Raw genomic sequence first — 24,950 nt, forward strand, 5'->3', positions numbered from 1 at the left:
TTAATCTTCCTTGCTTAGCTATCTACTGTATCTAGGTTATTATGTCTTCTGGGCAAGTTAATAGTTTATGAGGGATATTTTATATAAGAGCTCATAGTCTAAGAATAAACGTGGATATAGTGAACCTGAAAAATTCATTGCCAGGACAATGAAATGCACAGGCCTAGAGAGATCCCAGAAACATGCATACTTCCTGTTACTATGGTAATAGAATTTTGAAAAATCAGGGCTAACTTGTTTCTCTGAAAATAGTATCAGGAAGACCAAAGCTGAAGCCCCATAATAACCATTGCTTCTGTCCCCAGACTCACTGTGTATTCATCACCTATATTTTCACATTTATGAAGCTACATCAGTGAGGATAGAGCATATATAGGTTCAATTACTGTAGGAAATGACAGAGCACTCAGATGAAGAATCTATTACATATCAACAAGATTGCAAATTACTTTAATTTTCCTTATGTACCCTTATTAATTTCACAGAATAATATTTTATATCTATGTAAACATTTCTGCCAATCATAGTTTAGACAGACATATGCCAGAAGATGTATTCATTTCTATATATTTTTCTGGAAAATATAAATATTTAATTTACTCACTGATGAAAATAATTAAAAAATGATGGAGAACTCATTTTAAGATTAGTCATCAATGGTTGAAGCTATACACCATATCCTAGCAAAAGTCTAAGGTTCTTGTCATCATCTCTCCATGATTACTGATGATACCAATTTTATTCTTACTTTCCATTATCAAGGTTAACAACCCAATGATGACTACTATTTATTGTACTTGTTATGTGTTGGATTTACAGCCTATAAAACCAAATATTATGGATCTCTGTGTTATCCCTATTTTGGGGAGGGGAAAAGTAAGTTTAGAGAAGCTAAATTACATCTCCAATTGAGAAAAACAAAATTTGAACCTTAGGTTTTTGAATGTCAAAATTCTTGCAAGAGAGTTAGGAAACATCTCATTCTCAAATGATATGGCCTATCAACAATATTCTAATACTATTTTTTGTATTCTGTTGGTATCTGTAGTTATAAATACTATTGTTTAGAAAATCTGCATTACCTATGATAAAAAAATCTACTAAGGCATTCATATTCCCAATATTTTAGTACATGAAAAGATAAAACATTTTTTCTGCTCCTTTTCTTCCTCCTGTTTCTTTCTTCTGTTTCACATACTAACTTCTCCATCATAAAAAAGAAAATCAGAAAAAAAAATGTGCAGACTCACTGACACATCATTTGTATCCGTATTTTGATACTTTGTCCAGTCTTTTAAAATTTTATTATGATACTATTACAAAAGTGATCTTTGTCCCTCACTAAAGTTTCATTTTACCTTCTTCCTTTACAATTTATTCCTTCCTATTTCCCCAAAGCTAAGAATACAGGACCACACATACTCTCAGTAGAGTTCCCTCTTTAGGTTGAGATTCTACCGAAGAGTAGACTCTTTTCTTTAAATGGCTGATTCTTTTTCTTCCTTTGATATAACATATATTATGAACTTATATCTGAAATTTTAAAAGAAAAGGAATCCTAAATGCAGAGGCCATTTTTAGTCATTTTAAAGTGTTATGAACTGAATTGTGGCCCCCCTCAAATTTGTATGTTGAAGCCCTAATCTTCAATGTGACTGTATTTGAAGACAGGGCCTTTAGGGCAGTTAAGTAAATTTAAATGAGGTGATAAGGGTGGAACTTTAATCTGCTAGAGCTGGTGTCCTTGTTAGAGTCAGAAGAAACATCAGAGCTCACTACTCTCTCCCTCCAAGAACCACAGAGGAAAGGCCACAATCAGAAGATGACGACTACAGGCCAGGAAAGGGAGGCCTCACCAAAAATCAACCCTGACTGCACCTTAATCATGAACTTCTAACTTCCAGACTGTGAGAAAATACATTTCTTTTGTTTAAGCCACTAAGTCTGTGGTATTCTGTTATGGCAGCCAAGTAGACTAATACAGGAAGTCATTGTATTTACACTAAGTATCTCTCATAAACATAGTCTTTCGTTAAAGCTGTGATTGTTGGTGAAAAAATTACACCTAGAGTCTAATAAATGGTGCTACTGTTTGTCTAGATGCTGTGGAGCTTGCCTAAAGGAAAGAAGTTCAAATATCCACATGGCTAAGAAAGATGCATGAAGTTAGTACTCAGGTATGATGACAGCAAAGTTTCTACTGCCATTTCCTTTTGCCCTTAAACTGGCTATCTATGACAATGGACTATTTTACAAGAGGAGGTGTCTATGTCCATACTATTCTTATTACAGACAATTATTTCTATGAAATTCCTATAACTGAAACATTATTTTATTTTTCATAACACTTAGATAATTTAAATACCTCTAAACATAGAAGAGAACTACCATGAATAGAGCACGGCATATAAAAAGTTTTATATTTAGTCTCACAGCAATTGCTGAACATTTACATTAACAACTTCCCTATAGGTTATATAAAATAATAAGAACAGATAATAGTTGTCTAACAAAGGGAACAGAGATGTTTCCTAACCTCTATCTTTTTCTGTGGTAAAATTTATTGAGACGGATTGGAGGGGAAAAAAGAGAGAAAGAAAGAAAGAAAGAAAGGAGAGCAGGAAGAAAAGAAGAAGGGAGTACAGGTTTCCGTATTTCTATAGCCAGTAGTACTTTTCAATGACTTGTTTCCTAGATGTAATGCACATTTATGGAAAGCAGCCTAATTGGATAATTTTATAAATGCTAAATTTGAGCAGACTGAATCAAAGGACCTATATAATTAAGTAAAATTAGCCCCACCTGCCCAATTTCTTTATAGAATTCATCATAACCTCTCAAGCAGGTACAAAGTTTGTATTTCATCCTAATATAAATAACATACTTAATTCTTATTTGCCTTTGAAATCATGAGTCATCAACATATAACTGCTTGAAATATATTAAAATAAATTAATTTTTTAAAATCATAATTTGTAGGTGCCCTCACGTTAGGAATACACATAATCTGAGAAATTTCAAATAGTTTACAGTTACTATAATTATGATAATTTAAAATATACCTGTATTTTTTAATTTTTTAAATTTACAAATTTTAATAGGTTTATTTTAATAAACTATGAAAAGTACAACTATATTAAGAATTTACCAATTAAGAGCTAATATTCATTTTTTTCCAAATGGGAGTAGAAAAACAATCAAACAACTTTTAGACCCTGCTACAAAATTATGTCAATTGGTCAGGGGGTGTGCATGACAATAAATAAATAAACATAATATTTTATATTTTATAAAATTCTGTGAATTTTTCTTGATAAGGTCTAAGATCACTAGATTAGTATGATAAATAGTGACATTTATGTAACATGCTATGTAACTTTTCATAGCATGGCAAGTAATCAACAGGGGCCAACAAATGATTGGACACTCCATGACAGATATATAGTTATAAGCTCTACTATGATGTCAATTAAGAGTAAGAAAGTTAAGAAAACATATTATTGGTAAATCTATAGATGACACTGATTTTTTTTTTTTTTTTGCGGAATGTGGGCCTCTCACTGTTGTGGCCTCTCCCGTTGCGGAGCACAGGCTCCGGACGCGCAGGCTCAGCGGCCATGGCTCACGGGCCTAGCCGCTCCACGGCATGTGGGATCTTCCCGGACCAGGGCCGAACCCGTGTCCCCTGCATCGGCAGGCGGACTCTCAACCACTGCGCCACCAGGGAAGCCCGACACTGACTTTTAAAATGACACCTAGACATTGCTTTTTTAAGCAGTTCTAGGAAATTGATTTTTATTAACAAAAATTCCTATTCACAAATGTAATGGTGTCATGGAAAACATGACTGATAACAAAGACATTTGTTTTCCAAAGCAATTATTTACACTTGTTTAAAATGTATACATTGGCAGGTCATTCCTCAGAAAGTCTAATTCAGTAGGTATGGAATGGGTGCAGGAATCTGTACTCCATGATACAATTGTTCTGCTGCAAAAAACTTTTAGAAATCCTTATCCATGGCAGACATTGTTTCTGTCTTCATATGCTGTGTCATTTGGGCATCGTGCAAATCAGGTCAATAGACTGACTGAAATTTAAAAGTTTATTTGACTATAGAGATGTTAAAGTGAAATTCTGTCTGTACCAAAAATACATTTTTTAGTCAATTATTTGATCTCCATTACAAAAATGATTTCCAAAGTTACACTTTCCTAAGTATATTAACAGAGGAGATTAATCAAACATATTACAGTATTTATAATATTGTAGAATATTCTCCCCCTCAATAAGTTACACATTTTCCTTGACATTGTGCAAACCATGAGTTAAAAATATGGGAACTTTATTCCTCTCATTTAGAGATTCACAAGAGGGAAATCTTAAAGAGCGCCTGACTCTCATGTTGGTTATGGCAATGGTGACTTAGGATCTTCTTCTGATGTTAGAAAAGCAATGAACTTATTTGTTAGTTTATAGACCTGTTTGCATGGAGATGATGAAAGCTTAATTTATTCCTGGTGTACTTTGAGAGCTACCTCAATGATTTCACCTGTTTGAAATGCACAAACTCTCCCAATTTTGAGCACAGCCAGATGGGAAAAGTGCTAAAGCAAACCTGGTTTGAATATGTAAAGCACCAGGCACATGACATACCTGATTATAGTTATTGAAGAGCCAAACAAGGTATTAGCTTATATTTTTAAACACAATTATGCACTGTAACTCTGAAGCTCATTTTGTAATGACTGTCAATCTAAAATTTTGTGAGATAGTTTATAAAAGAGAATAATAGTTTATTTTGTTTGCTCAGTCTAGATATATAATATTTTTGCTTAAAAAATAATGGACCAGAAAGCTGAAAGTGATCTTGTGCTCTTCATAGGACAAGAAGTCAAATCTCTGTTTTCTGAGCTGATAATTGTTAAAAATCATCTTAGAAATAGTCACCCAGCTGCTTTACAAGATGTCAGGAGTTGGAAAGTCTGTCACCTCCTGTGATAATCTTCTCCTTTCCACTTTAAGAAGTCCTTATTTACTCCTAATAAAACACTATGGCTGAGATTTAAGATCATTTTCTCAGCTCCACAAAAATTTTGAGTAGCTAGTCAGTCTCCTATTTTAAAATAACCCTTCAAACATTGGGATCAATCTTGTCCCCTCCCCTTTATTACTAGCTGTGGGGAATTAGAAAATAACAAAATCACACATTTGTTCAAGATAAAAATATTAAATATAATTTCATTGTACCTTGGTCTTTAAAGACTTTTTGTTTGTGTTAATTCAGTTCATCCTCAAAACAACCCAATGAGGATTTATCTTTTTTAATTTTAATTTTATATTGGAGTATAGTTGATTAACAATGTTGTGTTAGTTTCAGGTGTACAGCAGAGTGATTCAGTTATACATATAAATGTATCTATTCTTTTTCAAGTTCTTTTCCCATTTAGGTTACTACAGAGTATTGAGCAGAGTTCCCTGTGCTATACAGTAGGTCCCAATGAAGATACTTTAACTGCTACAGGCCAGTTTGTTACGTGTCAGGTGATAGGAAAACACATGGCAAAAAAAAAAAAAAAATCCACTTGTTTACATCCCAATAGTTATAAAGATAAACTAAAATAATAAACATGAAGTACTTTTAAAATTAATAAAGTACTTCTCAAGAGAAAGGTTGTAACATAAGTAATAATATACCACTATTATGTTATTTTTCATTCCACTGGATGGAAGAAATTTTCACACACATTGAGGTATGGGGAAGTCAGTCTGGCTTATACATGATTTGGCTTGAATTAGAACAGCCTACCTTATGGCCTGTCAACATGCATTGTATGGCTGCTTTAACCATTAAAGAAAAGAATGAATTTAAAAATCAAAATGGAGTAACTGTGGTTCAGGCATCCAGGATGGAGCCAGGTGGCCATTGTGGATGTGGTTTCAGACACATTCCTGCATCATTGGGAACTTGAATTTTATGAACTGTATCAGACTCAAGCACACCATCAATTGTTCTCAAAATGACATCTGCAAGCAGCAGCCAGCTGCAACCTTATGGTCTCAAGGTCTTCCCTTATAACTGTGCAACCATTTCAGACCCCAACCAATACTTGCTTAACAAGCACCCTTACTTCTTGCCAGCTCCAATTCTAATTCTTGACAAACAACTTATGTAATTTTGCCTTTATAAGCATCCCCCATTTTGCAGCCTGGTGGAACACAATTCAGTTGCTTCCTGAATCTGTGTCTCCTGGGCTATAGTCCTCATTTTGGCTCAAATAAAACTCTTTTATATTCCTATTATAGATTGTTTATGGATTATCTCCATTGACACACTGCAATGTCTTTACCCATCCCATAGGACCTACTTCCATTTAATTTTTAATTTTTCTCTCTGAATCATGTGTATTCTAAAAATACATTAAAGAAACTAAGAAGGGGCTTCCCTGGTGGCGCAGTGGTTGAGAGTCCGCCTGCCGATGCAGGGGACACGGGTTCGTGCCCCGGTCTGGGAAGATCCCACATGCCGCAGAGCGGCTAGGAGGCCCGTGAGCCATGGCCGCTGAGCCTGTGCGTCTGGAGCCTGTGCTCCGCAACGGGAGAGGCCACAACAGTGAGAGGCCCGCATACCGCAAAAAAAAAAAAAGAAACTAAGAAAAACAACATCTGTTATAATTCACAAAATAGTTCATGCCAAGAAGAATAATATAATTACACCAAGTTCTTATATTAATATCTGATTTTTATTTCTCAATATCCTATTTGTTCTTTTAAGTGAAATAAAATTGTTAACTTTTATAAGTCTTAGGGCCAACAAGATTTTATAATTCTATTTTTTCCTGCAATGCAGTTTTCATCAAGTCCTTCTCATCTTTCTTGATAAAGTTTCTTTTTGTCTGCTACATTCTTCTTTTAATTTCCTCTAATGACTTTTATCCAGTGCTTAATAGAGGATTTCTTAGTTTAAGGCAATTTACATCTTAGCCAATAGCCCTATGCTTATCATTGCTGACCCATAATAGGAACACAATAAGTCTCTGATGAATAAATGCATGAATAAATGAATGAATAAATAAAAGAATGACCTTTCAAAATTTGAACAACTCAGTGGAACACATGTTGATGAATCAACGTATGAGCACACAAGTTTTCATCTTTGCAGAAAGTCCTAGGTTTAATCTTTCCACCAAATGAGCTGGATGGGGTTGCTAACTACTAGCTCATTGTCAGAGGAATGAATAAAGTATGTTCCACATGCTTTATATACATCAACTCATTAATTCCTTCCTATAAGTTTATGAGTTTATGAGGAAACTGAGGCAAAGAAGAGTGAAGTGACTTGCTCAACAAGATCCAAGAGCTAATAAGTGACAGAACTGGGATCCAAACCAAGGAACACCAAAGCCCACACTTTTCAAGGTTTTTGTTAATGGGAAAAGTACCTTTAAAACTCTATATTTTAATCTAATGATTTAAGAGTAAAAATTCATATTAATTGCCAATGAAAATTCCTCAAAACCTGTTCAAATTCTAATTTTTAAGTGTTTCTTTATATACAACCTTATAAAAGATAGTTCATTCACATGCTCTCTTTGCTCTTTCATTTAGACATTTCTTCTTAATATGTTTGCAATTAATCTGAGGTTTATATTACTAAACACAGGCTAACCATAAGTTGCAGTCTTGCTAATGTTTTGACATTTTCTACAAAAATACTTTCCTAAAAACACCTACTTGAAATTACCAATTAGCTTTCTTGACATGAAACAGAGTAAGAAAAAGGTTCTTTTACTTAGTTTTGGAATCACAAAACACTTTTAGCAATTTAGAGCTCAAATTTTCATAAGAAAAATCTAATACTTCTCAGCAATTTCTTTGAACAGAATATAAGCTGGCTTGTGACATTTATGAATACATTATTTAAGGAACTATAATTTTACTTGCTGTATAAACAAACATAATACATGGGAGCATATTGCAATTAAATTTTACAGTGTCCACTTAAAAGATTTTTAGATACTACAGAATTTTCTGGAAAGAAAAGATGCCTTGTTCCTTACATATACTATAGAAATCATTTGGTGTATAAAAAAGTTAAAGAGACTTTTTAAACATTTGTTGTGGATAACAGACATAAAACATTCAGAGGTAGTTACGTACCTGTTTTATTGGAAAGTCTAAATGACACCATCTTATCAGGAATATTACATACATTCCTCACTGAAGCAATGCAGCTATAATTAGCATAGTCCTGAGGTCGAAGATTCTTTAGTTTTAATATCTTTGTTTCACCCTGAAAATATAGAAAAAGTCATTAGAAAAAGTCAATGGTAACCAAAATTAATAAATGGATGAATCATGGCATTGTATTTAAAATTATATTATCAAAATATGGCAGATTGTCATTTTTAAAGGAAAATGCCCTAAATTAAAACAAACAAACAAAAAAAAAAACTATTGCATTTAAAAATCAAACTGTAATGTGCTTGGAGATAAAAACTAACTGACTACAATGAAAATTCATAGCTTTTTATTTTTTTTTTTTGCAAATTAGCTTCCTAAGGGGGGAAATCTATTTCTGGTCATAGTTATGCAAATTATTATGCAAAGATCAGAACAGTGTACTTAATAATGGAGTTTATTCAACAAACACTGTAACCTATGCAGACTTCAACATGAAATGTTATGAAAGAAAAGGATTCTGAAGAGTCAATAAATGAAACACTGTTGGCAAAACAAAGTTAATGAGGTCAATCTAATGATAGATAATTAAATGTATATACATAAATATTTTGTGTATATGGAGCAATGACAGGTGATAAATCTTAAACTGCATTTAAAAAGTATTCATGAGTGTTTCTATATTATTATTATTCGTGTTACTTTATGTTCAGGAATTCAAGGTTTAAGTCTCCTGGGCAAATCAGATAGACTCAAATCAGGCAAGTGGTCAAAAATGTCTTACACACTCTTGATGAGCCAAAAAAGGCCATGCAAAAACACTGAAATTGTTCAAAAGATAAAAAGAACAAACAACAACAATAAGAAGAGGAAGAAACCTGCCCAATTCAAATAAGGTCTCCTGGGATTTCTTTACCATCTAACGTGATTAATGCATCTCTCAAAATAGTTCCTTTCACAAGTAACTTAATTATGGAGATGGTGAAAAGTCTGCCAATGACATCATATTTGGTAGAGCCATTTTTAAAATGTTAATTTTTTCCAGATAACATCTGTACATAACCATGTGTTTATTTTATTTTACTTAAGTAACATCATTCAAGTCCTAAAAATTGCAATACTTTGATACGCTATTCAGAAGAATCAGAATATTTAGTGATTTAATACATAAAGACATTGTTCAGTTGCAGTAAAAAAAGCTTGCCCAGGGCCTCCCTGGTGGCGCAGTGGTTGAGAGTCCGCCTGCCGATGCAGGGGATACGGGTTCGTGTCCCGGTCTGGGAGGATCCCATATGCCGCGGAGCGGCTGGGCCCGTGAGCCATGGCCGCTGGGCCTGCGCGTCCGGAGCCTGTGCTCCGCAGCGGGAGAGGCCACAACGGTGAGAGGCCCGCGTACCGCAAAAAAAAAAAAAAAAAAAAAAAAAAAAAAAGCTTGCCCACACATATGCAGGCACACAGAGTTTTCCACATGTCAAATGAGTCTCTCCTTCAGTGTGCATGGGTATTTGGTCATAATTCTTATCATTCATTGTCAAAATTCAGTCTTAAAACAGTCACACCTATAGCATTTTCCTCAGTGGGATAAATAATAATCTTCTATCTTTCAATTTTTCTTTAGGAAAGACATTGCCTTTTTTATGTATAAACAGATGCAAATACACCCCACAGGAATATACACAGAGTCAGAGTGTATGGTTCTAGAATTTATATTGGGTTAGCCAAAAAGTTCGTTCGAGTTTTTCCATAACATCTTATGGAAAAATCCGAACGAACTTTTTGGATAGCCCAAAATTTTAAAACATGCTCTCAAAGTATTACAGAGTTCTCATTTATATTAACTATATACAATGCGTATAAAAGTGTGCTTAGTTACAAAGCATAGTTGAAAGAATGTTATACTAGAACCTGTTGACTCAGATAATTTTTTGAATGAGATAATACATCTTACTCCTCCTACCTCTGTGACTGTTGTTGTTTAGATTTCTTCACTTTTCTTTCTCCTCTCAACACTTAATTAACTGTTGGTATTCTCTGGAATTCTATTTGTTCTACAGTTAATCACTCTTTATAAAAGTCCCTTAAATGATTTTATCCTTGCTGATGAATTTATACTACAAACCTGATGAATTTATTCCTGGCCCCCCTCAAGTCTTTATCTCTATTCCAAAATTCTCCCTCAAGTTTTAAACGTATATGCCAATTTTTTACCTCAATATGTCCATTCTGATGTCTCATAGGTACCTAAAACTCTACATATGCAAAAATGGACTTCAAGTCTATTCCTCTAAATCTACGCTTTCTTCTTTAGTAACAGGAATCTTAGGCTTTCAATTATTACATCTTATTCATATATTCAGTATCTCTATCTCAGATTTTGTTGACCTTTCAACATGTTCAATTCTGAACATTCTTTTATTTATTTTTAAACGTAATGCTCTAAACCCAACATTCAGCTGAGAAATTTCTGATTGTGCTTGGTATAGTTTAAGAATCCAAGCAAGCATGATCATCTAATCTAGAATCAGGACTTTTTTTTAACATGGAAATCTGATCATGCCATTTCTCTGCTTAAATCACAGGAATAACATGGTATTGTCCTTAACATAAACATAACAGTTGTTAACATGACTGTCAACCCTATATGACCTGCATTCTCCTTGCCTCCCCAGTCTCCTCTCATTTTTGTAATGCCTTACACACATTCAGCTTCCTTAGGCCATGGACCCTTTGCACATGCCTGGTTCCTCATCTCTCTATGCCTAATCAATTTCATCTCATTCTTAAATCGCAACACTCCTCACTTCCATAGGTAAGTCTTTCCTTACTTTCTGGAAAAGGAGAAATCCATTTTTATGAGATCTGCTTATATCTTTTTATAACACAGTCTCATTTTTCCACTTATTTTGGTAATGGATTTATTTTCTGCCTTACTCCTCCCCTTGCCAGTAAGTACCTAGAGGGCAGAGATTATGTCTGTCTTGCTCTCAGCCCTATGTTCTAAGCACCTAGTACAGGACTTAGCATAGAGAGACACTTTTTAAATGAATACTTTTGCAATTAAAAGTACTATGACTATGTATCGTTCACCACTCAGGGTTTTGCTTTATGCATATTTATTTATCCAGAATTTATTATCTGCTTGGCACCTGATATGAACTCAGATGTTAATATACATAGTCAACATTCTAAAAGGAATCATGCAGTGATAACAATTCTCAAATATATGCAGAGGATGAACAGTGCCATTTAGATGCATATTTAATGATAAAGTCTCTTTATTCACATAGAATTAATCATATTCTGCCAGTATTTCTTGTTTCTGTTTCCACTGACAAATTATTTTTTAATCCATATTTTCTGGATACTATTTCAACACTTCGCTGAAACTGTATCTTCTAATGTCATTAATAATGCTCTTTTGTTAAAATTCAATAAATCTTTATTTCTTTTTTATGCTTCTGTACTTCTCTGCTTACTTCTAACACTCTAGATTGCCTTGGCTATTTTGACAGTTCCTTGTGTGTAGGTAAAAAATTATAAATATAATAATTTAGACACTTTTTGGTTGTATTCTATTTCATTTTCTATCTACTATACAAATTTTAGTCTGCAATCTTCTACTATACTATATTCCTAGAGCAATCTGATGCATTATCATGGTTTCAATTAGCATTTATATATAGATACCTGACAAATTTCTAAGCAAAAAAAAATCACACTTAAAAAACATCACCAATAGTATTGTAATTAATGAAATCCTGCTTTTCAAAACTTTTCCTGTCCTTTTAGTTGCAATGTTTGCTAGCCATTACACTCCTGCACTTGAGTTTCTCCACACCCCGTCTGGATCTCTTAAGATAATCTATCCTGGTTCTCTAATTCTTTTTGACCATTATTTTTGTTGTTGTTTACATTTATCGACTTCTTCTTGCATTACAGAGCCCTTACCCCCAAAAAAGCCACTACATACTTTGCCAACAAACAAGTTAGACTTGTCTCTTCTGTTTCTAGATTGAATTTTTTCTCTCGGATTCCCCTTGACCTCTCTATGCATGTCCTCTTCCACCACCTCTATGTATACCTCTGACCTCTAACCTAAGTTCTTCGATAACTGACTGACGAAGATTTTCATCAGTAAGACATACAATGTCATATCAAACTCAATGAGTTCACCATTGCATTCCATTCCACTTACACTCACTGCATCACCTCATATAAATCTTCTCTTTTGATGTTGTGTTTTGTTTTGTTTTGTTTTGCAGTATGCGGGCCTCTCACTGTTGTGGCCTCTCCCGTTGTGGAGCACAGGCTCCGGACACGCAGGCTCAGCGCCCATGGCTCACGGGCCCAGCTGCTCCGCAGCATGTGGGATCTTCCCGGACCGGGGCACGAACCCGTGTCTCCTGCATCGGCAGGCGGACTCTCAACCACTTCGCCACCAGGAAAGCCCCCTGTGCTACTTTTTAATGATCACCTTATCATTCTCCTCTAATCCAGACTCAAGACTCATGTCATCATTCACTCTTCACTGTTTCTCATTCCCCCACATTCAATGGCATCAAGTGCCTTAGATTATTCTTTAGTGTTTCTTTCACGAATGACCTTTGCTTTTCAATCTATAGGCATATTTGCTGTAGTCCCTCAACAACCACTGATTTAATGAATACATACATACATCTTGAGAGCTTATTTCAGCTAAGGTAATGTACTGCCTAGTATCGAGAACTGTGCTCTCCTTTATTCTAATTTCTCTGCATGCTGCCACAATACTTGCCTTCATCATGTTATTTTCATGCTAGAAAACCCTAAATAGCTCTCCTACTCTGAAAGGTTATTTCAAAAACCTTTAGTGTGTCATTTGAAACTCTAGGCAGTCTAAGCAAATTTACTTTTTTCTTATTCCTCACTCAAATTAGTTTAGTTATTATGTATTAATTTATTATTTTTAGTTAATATTTATCCCCATCAAATTAGTTTAATCACAATTTTAAGGTGTCATTTTATGATTTCCACTCTGCTGTTTTTTTAAGAAAATTATCCCTTGATATTCATCTTTTTCTGTTCCCGTCTAAACCGAAGTGCAGTTCAAAAAAGTCTGTATCTACTCTGTAAACTCTTTTCTGACCTTCTCAGTTAGAAGTAAATTCTCTTCCTTTGGAACTTCTACTTCATTTTTATACCAAAATATCTATTTATAACTCACTATTGAGTATTTGGTTATGAAATTATCATTCAATGTGTTGACTTATGTTCTTTAACTGAATCATGAGGCCCCTAGGGGCAGATTTATCTTATATCTCTAATAACACCTAATAGGGAGCCTTTTATAGCCATCGCTTAATAAATATTTGTTGCTTGACAGGATATACTTAAAATTGGTCTTCCCACTCATAATATTCTACAAGAAGTAATGTAGTTATAATATATAATCATAATGACTTTTAAAAATAAAAGGTACAAAAATATAAAATCTATAAAAATTAGACTTTATTTTTCCCACTATGCATTCTGTCCTTTGTGTATGATGCTATATTTCTTGTATCATTCTTATTACTTTGTAATTTCTCTGCCCTTTCTATAGTACTTGCCACATTAATAATCAATTGGAAACTGATTCTTTCTCTATAATTTTTCTACAATTAAATATTTTTACTTGCACTACTAGAATACACCGTCAACTCTCTTGCTTCTCCCTATTCTTTGTAAAAAAATAAAAATTGTATCACAGAAAGTCAATCCTTTCAAATTCTTTCAAATGTTATGCCATACTTCCTGTCTATCAAATTTTACAAGATAGTCAGTTTCTTGACTTAAATTAACTATAACCATAGAGGGAGGTGCTCGAAAGTTCTGTTTCTTGATCTTCATGCTACGAAGCGAAATCTGATCTCTGTGAAAAAACGCATCATGCTATATACTTATGTTTCAAGTACTTTTCTATATATATATGTAATATTTCAATGAAAAAATGTTTAGACGAAATTAACTATAGCCTTACTCTAAGTACTTTCCAAATGCTGGGAACACAGTGAAAAATACATTAAACTTTACATGTTTGAAACAATAAATATCTAAACAAAGACAGAGAGTGATTTTTACAAGTATTAAATGCTGTCAAGTAAATCAAATAAGGTATGTGATAGAGAGATGGAGATGTGGTGAGCTATTCTGGATAGGACATTCTGAGAGGTATCTCTAAGGCTTTTGAGCTGAAACTTGAATGACTAGAAGGATGTTTGAAAGATGAGTTATCACATATAGTACAATAAAGATAGTAGGAACCAAAACTGAGGAGACCTAACACTGTAGTAAGGTTGCCCTGTTGGAGGGTTAGATAGAAAATCAGTGTGGCTGGAATGTAGAGAAATGAAGACAATTGATTGACATTAAATTTCAGAGCCTGGAAGAGGCCAACTAGATGGGCTGTGAGAGTAGGTTTTAATTTATTCTAATACTACTTATTTTGTGTTGAATGCCACTTGTCTACCTGATTATTTTTTTTCAAAACCTGCCCCCTCTTGTTGGAAAATATTTTAAACATGATTTCCAACCACCATAGCTGTCTACCCATTAAACAACAAATGTCCCTACAGTTATTTTGAATATTTTCATACAGTCATTATTTCAAGGAAGAGTTTTCAAACTAAAAGCTCTTACCCTTGAAAGAGTCTTAAAAGTATTTTTCCTAAATTCTTTCTACTTTCTGAGTTAATATGTTTTGTCTATACCAGTTGTATTTGTTTATATATTTATATATGTTTTTTGTCATTTACATTATATATTTATATGAATACTGCCTTTTCCATTATATAAGATAAGGCCACTTTAAATTCCATTCCTGCCATTTGTGAAGTGCTTTGCATGCTATCAACTCAGTCAAGATTGCTGACAAGAAAAGAATAGAGCCAACTCACTGTCCTGCACATAATGTTTTCAGTAAACCTTTTTGAGCCACATTGACTCTAATAGTAGTAATAACAATTAAAAAAATTTATATTAGGGTAAGCTGAAAGACAGATTTAAGAAGCTGAGCTAGGGGCCATACACAGAAGAACTGAACTGTCAATTATTAGCAATGGGAAGTAAGCCCCAAGGGACTGATAAAACAATCAAGTACATTTGAACCAACAGCAATGAAGCTATGGCCATTAAAAAACAGAGGTCATTTTTGTAGTAGATGCATTCTGGAAATATTTTATATACCTAAGTTCTTGTGATTAGGAATGCTGCTAGTGTTTATGTTATCCAAAAGCAAAGACTACAATTTGGGTAGTAATTGAGATTTTAAGGCTTAAACAGCCTTATTTTGAGATGATTCCCACTCTTTAAAAGACCAAAAAATATAGTCCAATAAATCTAACGGTTTGTGCACAGCATATCTTAGTTAATTCTTATGCAGATCAGAGCAGCAAAGTAGACACACGAGAAGGACGGACAAAATGGAGGAATAACTTTTACTGTGAATTCTAGGTCCACAATTGCCCAAAGTTCAGCTCTCATTTGACTGAAGAATCGTTTTGGGTGAACTAAGATGATTTACATCTTGCAGTCAGGAAACAAGTTACCAAGGTGTGTGAACTTACGAGACAGTCATCTAGGTTAATATGTAAGATTACTCTATATAGTATGTCAAAGAGGGAGAGGGGCTAATACAGACAAAATCTGTAAAAGGAATATAGAAAATAACAGGCAGAGTTAAGGAAGAATTTGAACCCCACTCAATTAATTCACCACATTCAGGAAAGGAGGAAAGCATTCAGGTTGACTCTCTTCCTCTCAATAAACAACTCCCAAAACTCAGAATATTTTTAAAAAATATATCATAATGTATAACAAAATATATATAATATATAGAATATATAATACGTGTGTGCATATATATATGCTATCAAATGGCATGTACATATACATATGAGTATATTTATAATGATTTAGACTTTACTACTTATAACTGTTTTATTGCATAATATTAATTTATTTTGTGAACATATAAATTTAATATTCTGTGATATTAGAAGTCTTTTTTCATGTGAATTTCCATGATTTGTAAAAAGGAATTTTCGGTTGATTATTGTCTAATTGTATAATTAGTCTAATTAGCCTAATTATAACTAATTACATAATTGATGTAAATATGTTCAGTCTTGTAATTAAATGGTGTAATTACAATATACAAGATGATGTCATGAACATCTTTACAAAAGTTCTTGAGAAATAGCAAGAGTACATATAGTTTGTAAAATTTAAGTACACATTTCTTTAACATTCACAAAATTATCTGAAACTCCTGTATTTAAATTTTTAAAACTACTTTTTAAATAAAATCAATAAAGGGAAGGCATCCTATGCATTAGTCAGTGGCCCTTACCAATGGTGACATTGTCTAGTGAAATAATGCCCATAGCCTGAAGCAGTATTTCTATTTTACTTAGAAAAGGAATTGAAACTTTCTTTTAATATTTACTTTCAGATATTGGTAAAGAGAAAAAAAAACAAACATTCCAATTACACTCATTTTTTGTAGCTCTAATGACTAATTTATAATAAACTTCTAAATAAATAACAGTATACACTAGCTGACATCTTCCGTATTAAATGAGTGGAAGTATGAAAAGGATAATTATTCCTCTTAGACGTATATGCTTTTTAATTCATATCAGCCTCAGGAACACATACCAATTTCATTCTGGAAACATGATCTATAAAAAGGCATAATCAAGATTTTGTATTTCTACAGGATGGTGAAATAAATATTCACTTCAAATTGATATAGGTATTAACTTAGTATGAATGTGCATGTGGAGTAGATATATCTCATTATCTTTGAAATTCTGTTTTATTTAAAACAAGACATTGTTACTGAATAGCAAAACATAATATCTTTAAAATAAATTTAATTTTCTAATATTAAAAATAAGCAGACTTATGATCTGTCATTTGAATCCTTCCATGATATAGTCCCAGTATGCCTTCCCAGATTTACAGTCCACTGTTCCCTACATATACCAATTATCATTCCAGCCATCCAGAGACATGGCCAGTCTCTGAAGATTTTGTCTTCCTTCTGTATATTACACATGCTATTGCTTTCCATCCTGAATGTTCTCTCCATAGCACTATTGTGTGCCTCTATTTTGACAATAATTTTCACTTTGTATCATAATCACTGTTTATTTTGACTTCTACCCATGTTTATCGAAGTTAGAGGAGGAGACTTGCCTAGTAGCCTCTATATCTCTGATAGAGAGTTGTCCATATCTTGCACAAAACAGATCTCAGTCATTTTAACTGGATCTTATTTACATTATGAAGCCACAGAGGCGATAGATCTATGAAAATAAATTAAAATATTATTGAAGTACTCCAATACAAACAAAGCTAAAATGGAAAGCTTCTTCTTCATAAAGTACACATGGCAGTTGATGGGAAACAATAGTCCAAGAAATCAATAACACCTAAGAATACATATACATACACACTAACCTGATAAGCAAAAGGAAAAGTAAACACCATTCCTATCTCATTATAAATGGTAAAGCCATTATGAAGGCAAAACAAAACAAAACAAAGTCTATCTTGGGAAGCATTTCAAGGATACAAAACAAAGTTAATTTTAAATCTAAAGCAAATATGGTATGCAGATTTAAGGCAAGAAACAGTGCCAGTGGTATAGAAGGATATCTCTGAATGATAACTTACCAGGAAGATAATACACTCAGATAATCCACTAGGAAGATATAAAAATCCTAATTCTGTATGTGCTAATAATATACCTTCAAAATATATAAAGCAAAAATTGATAAAAATAAAGAAGAAAGAGACAGATCCACAGCCATAGTCATAGACATTAACTAACTTCTCTCAATAGCTTTTAGGACAGCAGACACAAAAATCAGGAAATACATAGAATATCTGAACAACAAAATTAACAAATGTGACCTATCTGAAACTCAACAATTTTGGAATGCACATTTTGTGGGTGCACATGGATCATTCATGGAGGTACATCACAGGCAAGTACACCATGCAAGTCTCAATTTCTAAAGACTGAAATTGTTGAGAGTATGCTTTCTGACCCAGTGAAATTAGACTAGAAATCAATTAAAAATTATAACAAGAAAATCATCAACAGTTTGGAAATTAAATACTTTATAATTGATTTAATTATAATATCACTCACATTTCACTAAGCTTTCTTTAGTGGGTAAAGAGGAATGGAGTTACAGAGAGTGATTCAAGAGTTACTAATAATTTTAACTATTCCTTAGTTACAAATCCAGACATCTCCATGGGAATATTGGCTCAATATATTTATTGAGAATCTTCCATGTGTCAGGCACCATTTGAGCTGTTGAAAAGACAAAGTCACTATAATCATTGAGTTTATGCCCAAATACACACTAATAAGATAATTTCAGTGCTGTAGGGAAAAACAAAACAAAACAAATAAAAACAACAAGAACAAAAAAACTGGGTATTAGAAAAGAGTAACTGTGGAAGGGAAAAGATGTTACCTCAGATAGATCTGTCAGGGAAAGCCTTTCTCAGGTGATGAATGCTTGGTGTTAAGTAGATCCCTGCCATATTATCTAGTAAATAACATTCTACTTGGAGGAGTCGAGAACATTCACACCCTAGACATGTCTAGGGCGGGTGTGACCAAAACAGTGAATAAGGTACAGAAGGTAAGAGAGAACAAGACAGAGCAAGGTCAAACATGGCCTTGTAGGTCACGATACGTATTTGGATTTATTGTAAACATTGGGAAGCCACTAGAGAGATTAAAGCAGGAAAAATATTTACATTTTAAAATGATCACTCAGATGATTGGAGGTTTCTGTAATAAAACATGACAGCCAGTTAGGAACCTACTGCTATATTCCATGGAGAGATAATAGAAGTCATGTGATATGGTTGGACTTGTGTATATCGGGCCCATGTTCAGTATGTCAACACATGTGGTATGAAGAAAAACCACTGACAACATTTTGTCTGTGAGAAATCCAACATTCTCTGTGGTTATAAGAACTAAACTTTCCATGTGCTGCTGTTTGAGAGTTTTATCAATCCAGCCTACAAAATATGTTTAATGTTAACAAATTAAGTACATATATAACATAAAAGTTTTGAAGTATTGTTTCTACATAATTTTTAGGACAGATATAAATATATAGGGAGTGTGGGATTGACATGTACACACTTCTATATTTAAACCGGACAACCAACAAGGACCTACTGTATGGGAACTCTGCTCAATCTTATGTAACAACCTAAACGGGAAAAGATTTTGAAAAAGAATAGATACATGTATATGTATACTTTCTTGCACACTTGAAACTATCACAACATTCTATACTTCAGTATAAAATAAAAAGTTAAAAATAAATAAATATAGAAAACAAAAACAAAAAAAACCAAAATAAAACCCAAATACATAGCCGTTTCAGAAGAAGAGATAAACAACATAATCAAGTAACCAAAGGCAGGAAAGACATTTTTAAATAGGAGCTATAACTACATGTTATTGGCAATTATCAGCTACAGCAGGTGAATCCAGAGCACAGAATTTCAAGAAAAGTTTGTTTCTTAAATACTTTTTAGGAGAATTAATTCAGAGGGTCCAAGCAGCAGAGTTTTGAGTATAGCAAAAGAAAAAGTGTGTGTTATGCAGCATAGTATAAGCTAATATTCATAACAAAGGATCAATATTGAAATGTTCAAATTAAAAAGTTGTTTTTCTCACAAAAGAATGGGGAAAGAAAAAGAAGGAAGGGAAAATAAAAGTTACCTTTAAAAGGTAGACTCAATAGCTACTAGTTTAGAGTTCTTGTAAGACAGATTTTTTAAGAGTTGCTAACACAGAAACAGCAACAAATTCAAAATGAATGAAAAATTTGATTGTGCTTATTTAATAACTTTAAAACAAATTCTTAATTATTTTGAAAGTATAGAAGTTTTTCCCCAATTTGGACAAGGGCCATGTGTTCATTTCTAAGTGATAAGACCTTTCTGCAGGTAAGAAACTGCCTACAGTGATTATGTACCTAGTGAATATGTGTCTAGAATTGCCTTGGTATGTTAAACATCATCTGAAACAGAAAATTATGTTTTCTAAATTTTAACAATGTCTATATTTTAAAAGAAATTGACAATAAAAGAATAAAATAAATGATAGGTGATCATTTATTTGGATTTCTAAACGTTATAGACATCCAAGCAACTAAATACTGTTGACAATTTTTTTAAGTTGTTTTGCTAAATAAAAAAAAAAAAGGATTTTAGTAAAAATTAAAGAATGAATTGCCATATTTATTTAATGCCATATTTAATGACAAAATATGGGATGCTGGGAAATTTAAAAACTCAGGATAATCTTGTATTATTAGAGAGTTGAGATGTGAAACTTTTAATAATCTTTAACATTCTGAAGTAGAATATTTACAACACTTTAAATTTGGTTATATACTTCCCTAGTTACGGATATATGATGTTGCAAACTTTAACAATGTACTCAAATTCCTGTTTATCTTATTACCCATATAATTTTTTTTTAAATTCATGGTCACAATTATTTTGAAAATTTTTCCAAGTACATTTTTTTATTTAAAACTTTTTCTTTGTTAGTTAGGTTTGTGTTCCTTTCTGGTCATCAAAAAATCTTTATAATAACAGTATTTAAATATTCCTACAACTTAAATATCCTCCTCAAGAATTATTAATTCATTAACTATACTTCAATAAAATTTAAAAAAATACATTACAGAAGAATGTTCCATATTACATTCACTCTATATAAAATTAATTCAAATTTTCTTTTTATTAAATAAGTTTTTAATGACTGATATTTTAGCTTTTACATAATTATGGTTCTATATTTAAATTAAATCAAAACTGAAAATGAACAAAGAAAATTAGACAGACTTTTTCCCTAAAACCAAAACCAAATAAATTTCAAGTCGATTTCTTCATTCTTTTAAAATGTATTTACCATTGCAAATGGGGAAATCAAAATCTCTTCTTTAAGAAATATTTCCCACAAAAAAACAAAGCAGGCAGCAAGTGCATAATTACGTACTTTAGAGTGAAACCTAGGCAAACCTATAGACAAAGAAATATGTTAGGATACATTAAATTGTTTTCAAGAGTAAACATTATCAGTTTAACTACCACATGAAAAATAAACAAATTGTTCTTCATTATTTGAGTCCTCTGATCTTTCAAGCACATGTTATTTTTTCAAAGGTCAGACTGGGAGAAATTATCTTTTCAAATTGATACAGTATTGCATGCTGCCTGAATTAGAAAGGTATCCAGCAGAGTGGGGTGGAAATACTATACCTCAATTCCTACCTGGGTAAAGAAGGGTTCATAAATCTCAACTCCTTTATCAGATCCTTGTAGTAACACCTCCTGGCCACGTCTCCAGCTATACCGAACAGGTGGATTGGAATTGGCAACACACCGGAGGAACACTGTTCTCTCATAGTAAAACTGTTCTTTAGCTTCACCTATACTTTGATGAACAGTTACTACTGGATCATCCAAATCTATAAGACATAAAAACAGTGTTATGAGTTACATGGGTTTTAAAGTACTATACATATAAAACCTAACCAAAGATGAATTTTCCTAATTGAATGTATTATTATTATTATTATTATTATTTTTTGCGGTACGCGGGCCTCTCACTGTTGTGGCCTCTCCTATTGTGGAGCACAGGCTCTGGACGCACAGGCTCAGCGGCCATGGCTCACGGGCCCAGCCGCTCCACGGCATGTGGGATCTTCCCGGACGGGAGCACGAACCCGTGTCCCCTGCATCGGCAGGCGGACTCTCAACCACTGCACCACCAGGGAAGCCCCTGAATGTATTATTTTTAACTAGACTCTTTTTCATTGAGTTTACTGAACTCATTTGCAGAGAAATTTCCAGTGATAGAAGGTAAAGCCAAATAATAGTTACTTCTTAAGATCTCTATTTGCTGAAATAGTACAAATGACTACATATTTCCAACACATTGTCAACAGCCACATAAAACAGAGCTCCATGAGAGAGATCAGAAAACTTAAGAGGTTAGCCAAAACGAAGAACCACAGTCATAGAGAAAAATATCAAGTAGCTCAACTAGCTCTTAACTTTAACACACTTCTTTTTCAAATTATTTATAACATATTTTTAAAATAACTTATGTTTATAAATTATTATAATCTTTGTAGTAAGAAAATATGATCTTGTACTGGGTTAAATTTTTCCTTCATCTCATACTTTATATCCCAGATCATATTTGCTAGTTAAAAATGTGCTAACAGAAGGTACTATTAAAAGGCATTAATATTTGTATTATTGAATATTGGAACTAAATGTTTGCCATTTTACATACATTCTAAAGAAGGGATATTTACTACAGGGTTTAACAAACATTTACTGGAAAGAAACAATTCATGAATATCTTGGGCTTTGTGGCTCACACAGTCTTTTTCTCAACTACTCAACTCTACCACTGTAGTGTGAAAGCATCCGAAGACAATAGGTAAATGAATGAAAGATGAGGGTTGCTGAGTTCCCATTAAACTTTATTTACAAATGCAGGTGCCCCAGCCAGATCTGGCTCATGGGTCACAGTCTGCCATAGATTGCCAACCCCCTATATATCATATCCCAGGTTCTTCTCTTAAGAGAAAAAGAAATTAAGGAGCGTATTTGCTTTAAAACAACTGTTTTGTGTATTTGAAACTTTCTAAGAGAGTAAATCTTAAAAGTTCTTATTACAAGAAAAACAAATTTGTAACTTTGTATGGTGACCAATGGCAACTAGTTATTATGGCGATCATTTTGCAATGTATACAAATATTGAATCATTATGCTGTATACCTAAAACTAATATAACGTTATATGTCAATTATACCTCAATAAAAAAATAAATACAAATAAATATTTTATAAAGATGTGTTTAAATAATAAAAAGGCAACTAAATTAGTGAAGTGATAGCTTCCCTAAGGAATCAAAGTAAAGAACAGAATCCCAAATTTCCCCAGTTTTAAAAAAGCTTTTTTCCAATGTGAATTGCTTGACAGTCCTACTTAGATGTCTAGCTTTGCAACATTCTGAGTTTTCTTTTTTCTCCCCAAAATTAGAATCTTTTCACAGCTATCTCAATGGCCTCTAATTTTAGTAGTGACAATTTACAGAACAACTGCTGCTTTTTCAGTAAAGTTGTAGGAACTTTCAGTTTAAATTCATTCTATTAGCTGTGCAGGGATATATGCCTGGTTTTAATAAATTGGAGTACTTAGGGATACCAGCATTATCACCATGAAATTTTAAAGGTCTTTAAAATCCATCAAATAGTCTCTTATTTGATGATTAGGCTTTTACATATAAATCAAATCCTACAAGAGATTGATTAGCTGAACTCCATCTTAGTGGCTTGAAAAAAAGGTACTGTGAGTCAGTTGTAAACAACTTATTTTCTCTTGTTCAAAACATAATTTCTTTTAGTCACAGTTTCCTTTTTAGAAATATGAGCTGTGTTATATTGTAGAAACAAAATTCTCAAGCCAGAAACTTTCAGAAGAAAACAGATTTGGATGGGAAACATTGTAACAATGGTGACACTCTTTGGGTTTCAAATAGTTATTAATATGGTATTTTTCAAACCCATTTGTTGATGTATCCCCCCTAGCTCTTTTCATGTTAGGTGGTGGTGTTGATAGGCACAGTCAGGAATAGACCAAACCCAAACAATCCTTTAAACAAGCTCTTCCCTGACTTAGATGAGTTTCCAGTCACTGGCCTTCTGAGGATCTAATCCTGTGACAATGGCTTACTGAACACTGTATTGGTAGAATTATCTGTTAGACTCACCCATGTTTTGGAATTTCCATTTCATAAAACTCCCAAATGATTTTTTTCACACTTAAAAACAAATATGCCATTAGTGGTTACCTTTCTGTACAGTATAAAATATTTCTGTCTGTTATTTTTATTACTATTTTAAAAGATTAAAAACACATTTAAAAGTGAAACAAACAAACAAACAAACAAAAACCAAACAAGCCAAAAACAAGATTTCTTTTAGACAAGTCAAATAATGGCATGGCTAAAAAATATATTTTAAGTGAGATTATATGTTTTTGTGTGTGTGTACACATACATATATACAGACATGATATACAGTTTAAGTGATATATAGAAATAAATCATTTAAAAGATATGTTTAATATATACTCTATATATTACTGAATATATGCCTTAGGTCAGGTTTCTTGGAAAAGAGGCTCTAAGACAGATGTGTGCAGGAAGTGTATTGGAAAGTACCTTCAAGACTCGTGGGGGAGTGAAGGAAATAGATTTGTTAAGGAGGACAGCTGAACTACAGCACAGTTGCAACTGAGGTCTCTAACTCTAGAGAAGTTTTGGAGTCCTGAGGTTCCCTCAGAGCTGTACTGCCTTAAGACAAGGAAGCTAAGCCTTTATACTACAACCCTCTCTCCCATCAACCAGTCCTGGCAAGTGTGCTGCTCCCCACCAGGGGCCTTGACCTTGGGAGGGGCAGCTCTCTTTGGCTTATGGCAATTTCTAGAGAAGGAATTAGCTGATAGCCATCAGCTGCTAAAAGTTTCAGTGGCTGGAGGAATAAGTGCTTCAGCCCTGAGGAAGGGATCTGGGGGTGTATTACAGCATCCACTCAGATCCACCTGTGAGGTATGAAAATTCACTCTGTCTCGGAAAAGCTATTCCAGGATTTTGGGTAGTCACCTTTCCTAGG

At 33.3% G+C, this 24,950-nt stretch overlaps 1 protein-coding gene across 2 annotated transcripts in view; it reads right to left on the bottom strand.

Annotated features, from left to right (window-relative positions):
* MDGA2 (MAM domain containing glycosylphosphatidylinositol anchor 2) overlaps positions 1-24,950 on the bottom strand; it is a gene marked incomplete at both ends in the record, with an annotated part of 734,576 nt that overhangs the window by 300,795 nt on the left and 408,831 nt on the right. For both annotated transcript variants that reach the window (XM_079699828.1, XM_079699829.1), the window contains 2 exons: positions 8,161-8,293; positions 21,532-21,728. In XM_079699828.1, the coding sequence (XP_079555954.1) occupies positions 8,161-8,293; positions 21,532-21,728 (330 nt within the window). The remainder of the gene's footprint in view (positions 1-8,160; positions 8,294-21,531; positions 21,729-24,950) is intronic.

Source organism: Hyperoodon ampullatus (assembly GCF_949752795.1).
Source record: "Hyperoodon ampullatus genome assembly, chromosome: 3".
Taxonomy (NCBI): Eukaryota; Metazoa; Chordata; class Mammalia; order Artiodactyla; family Ziphiidae; genus Hyperoodon; species Hyperoodon ampullatus.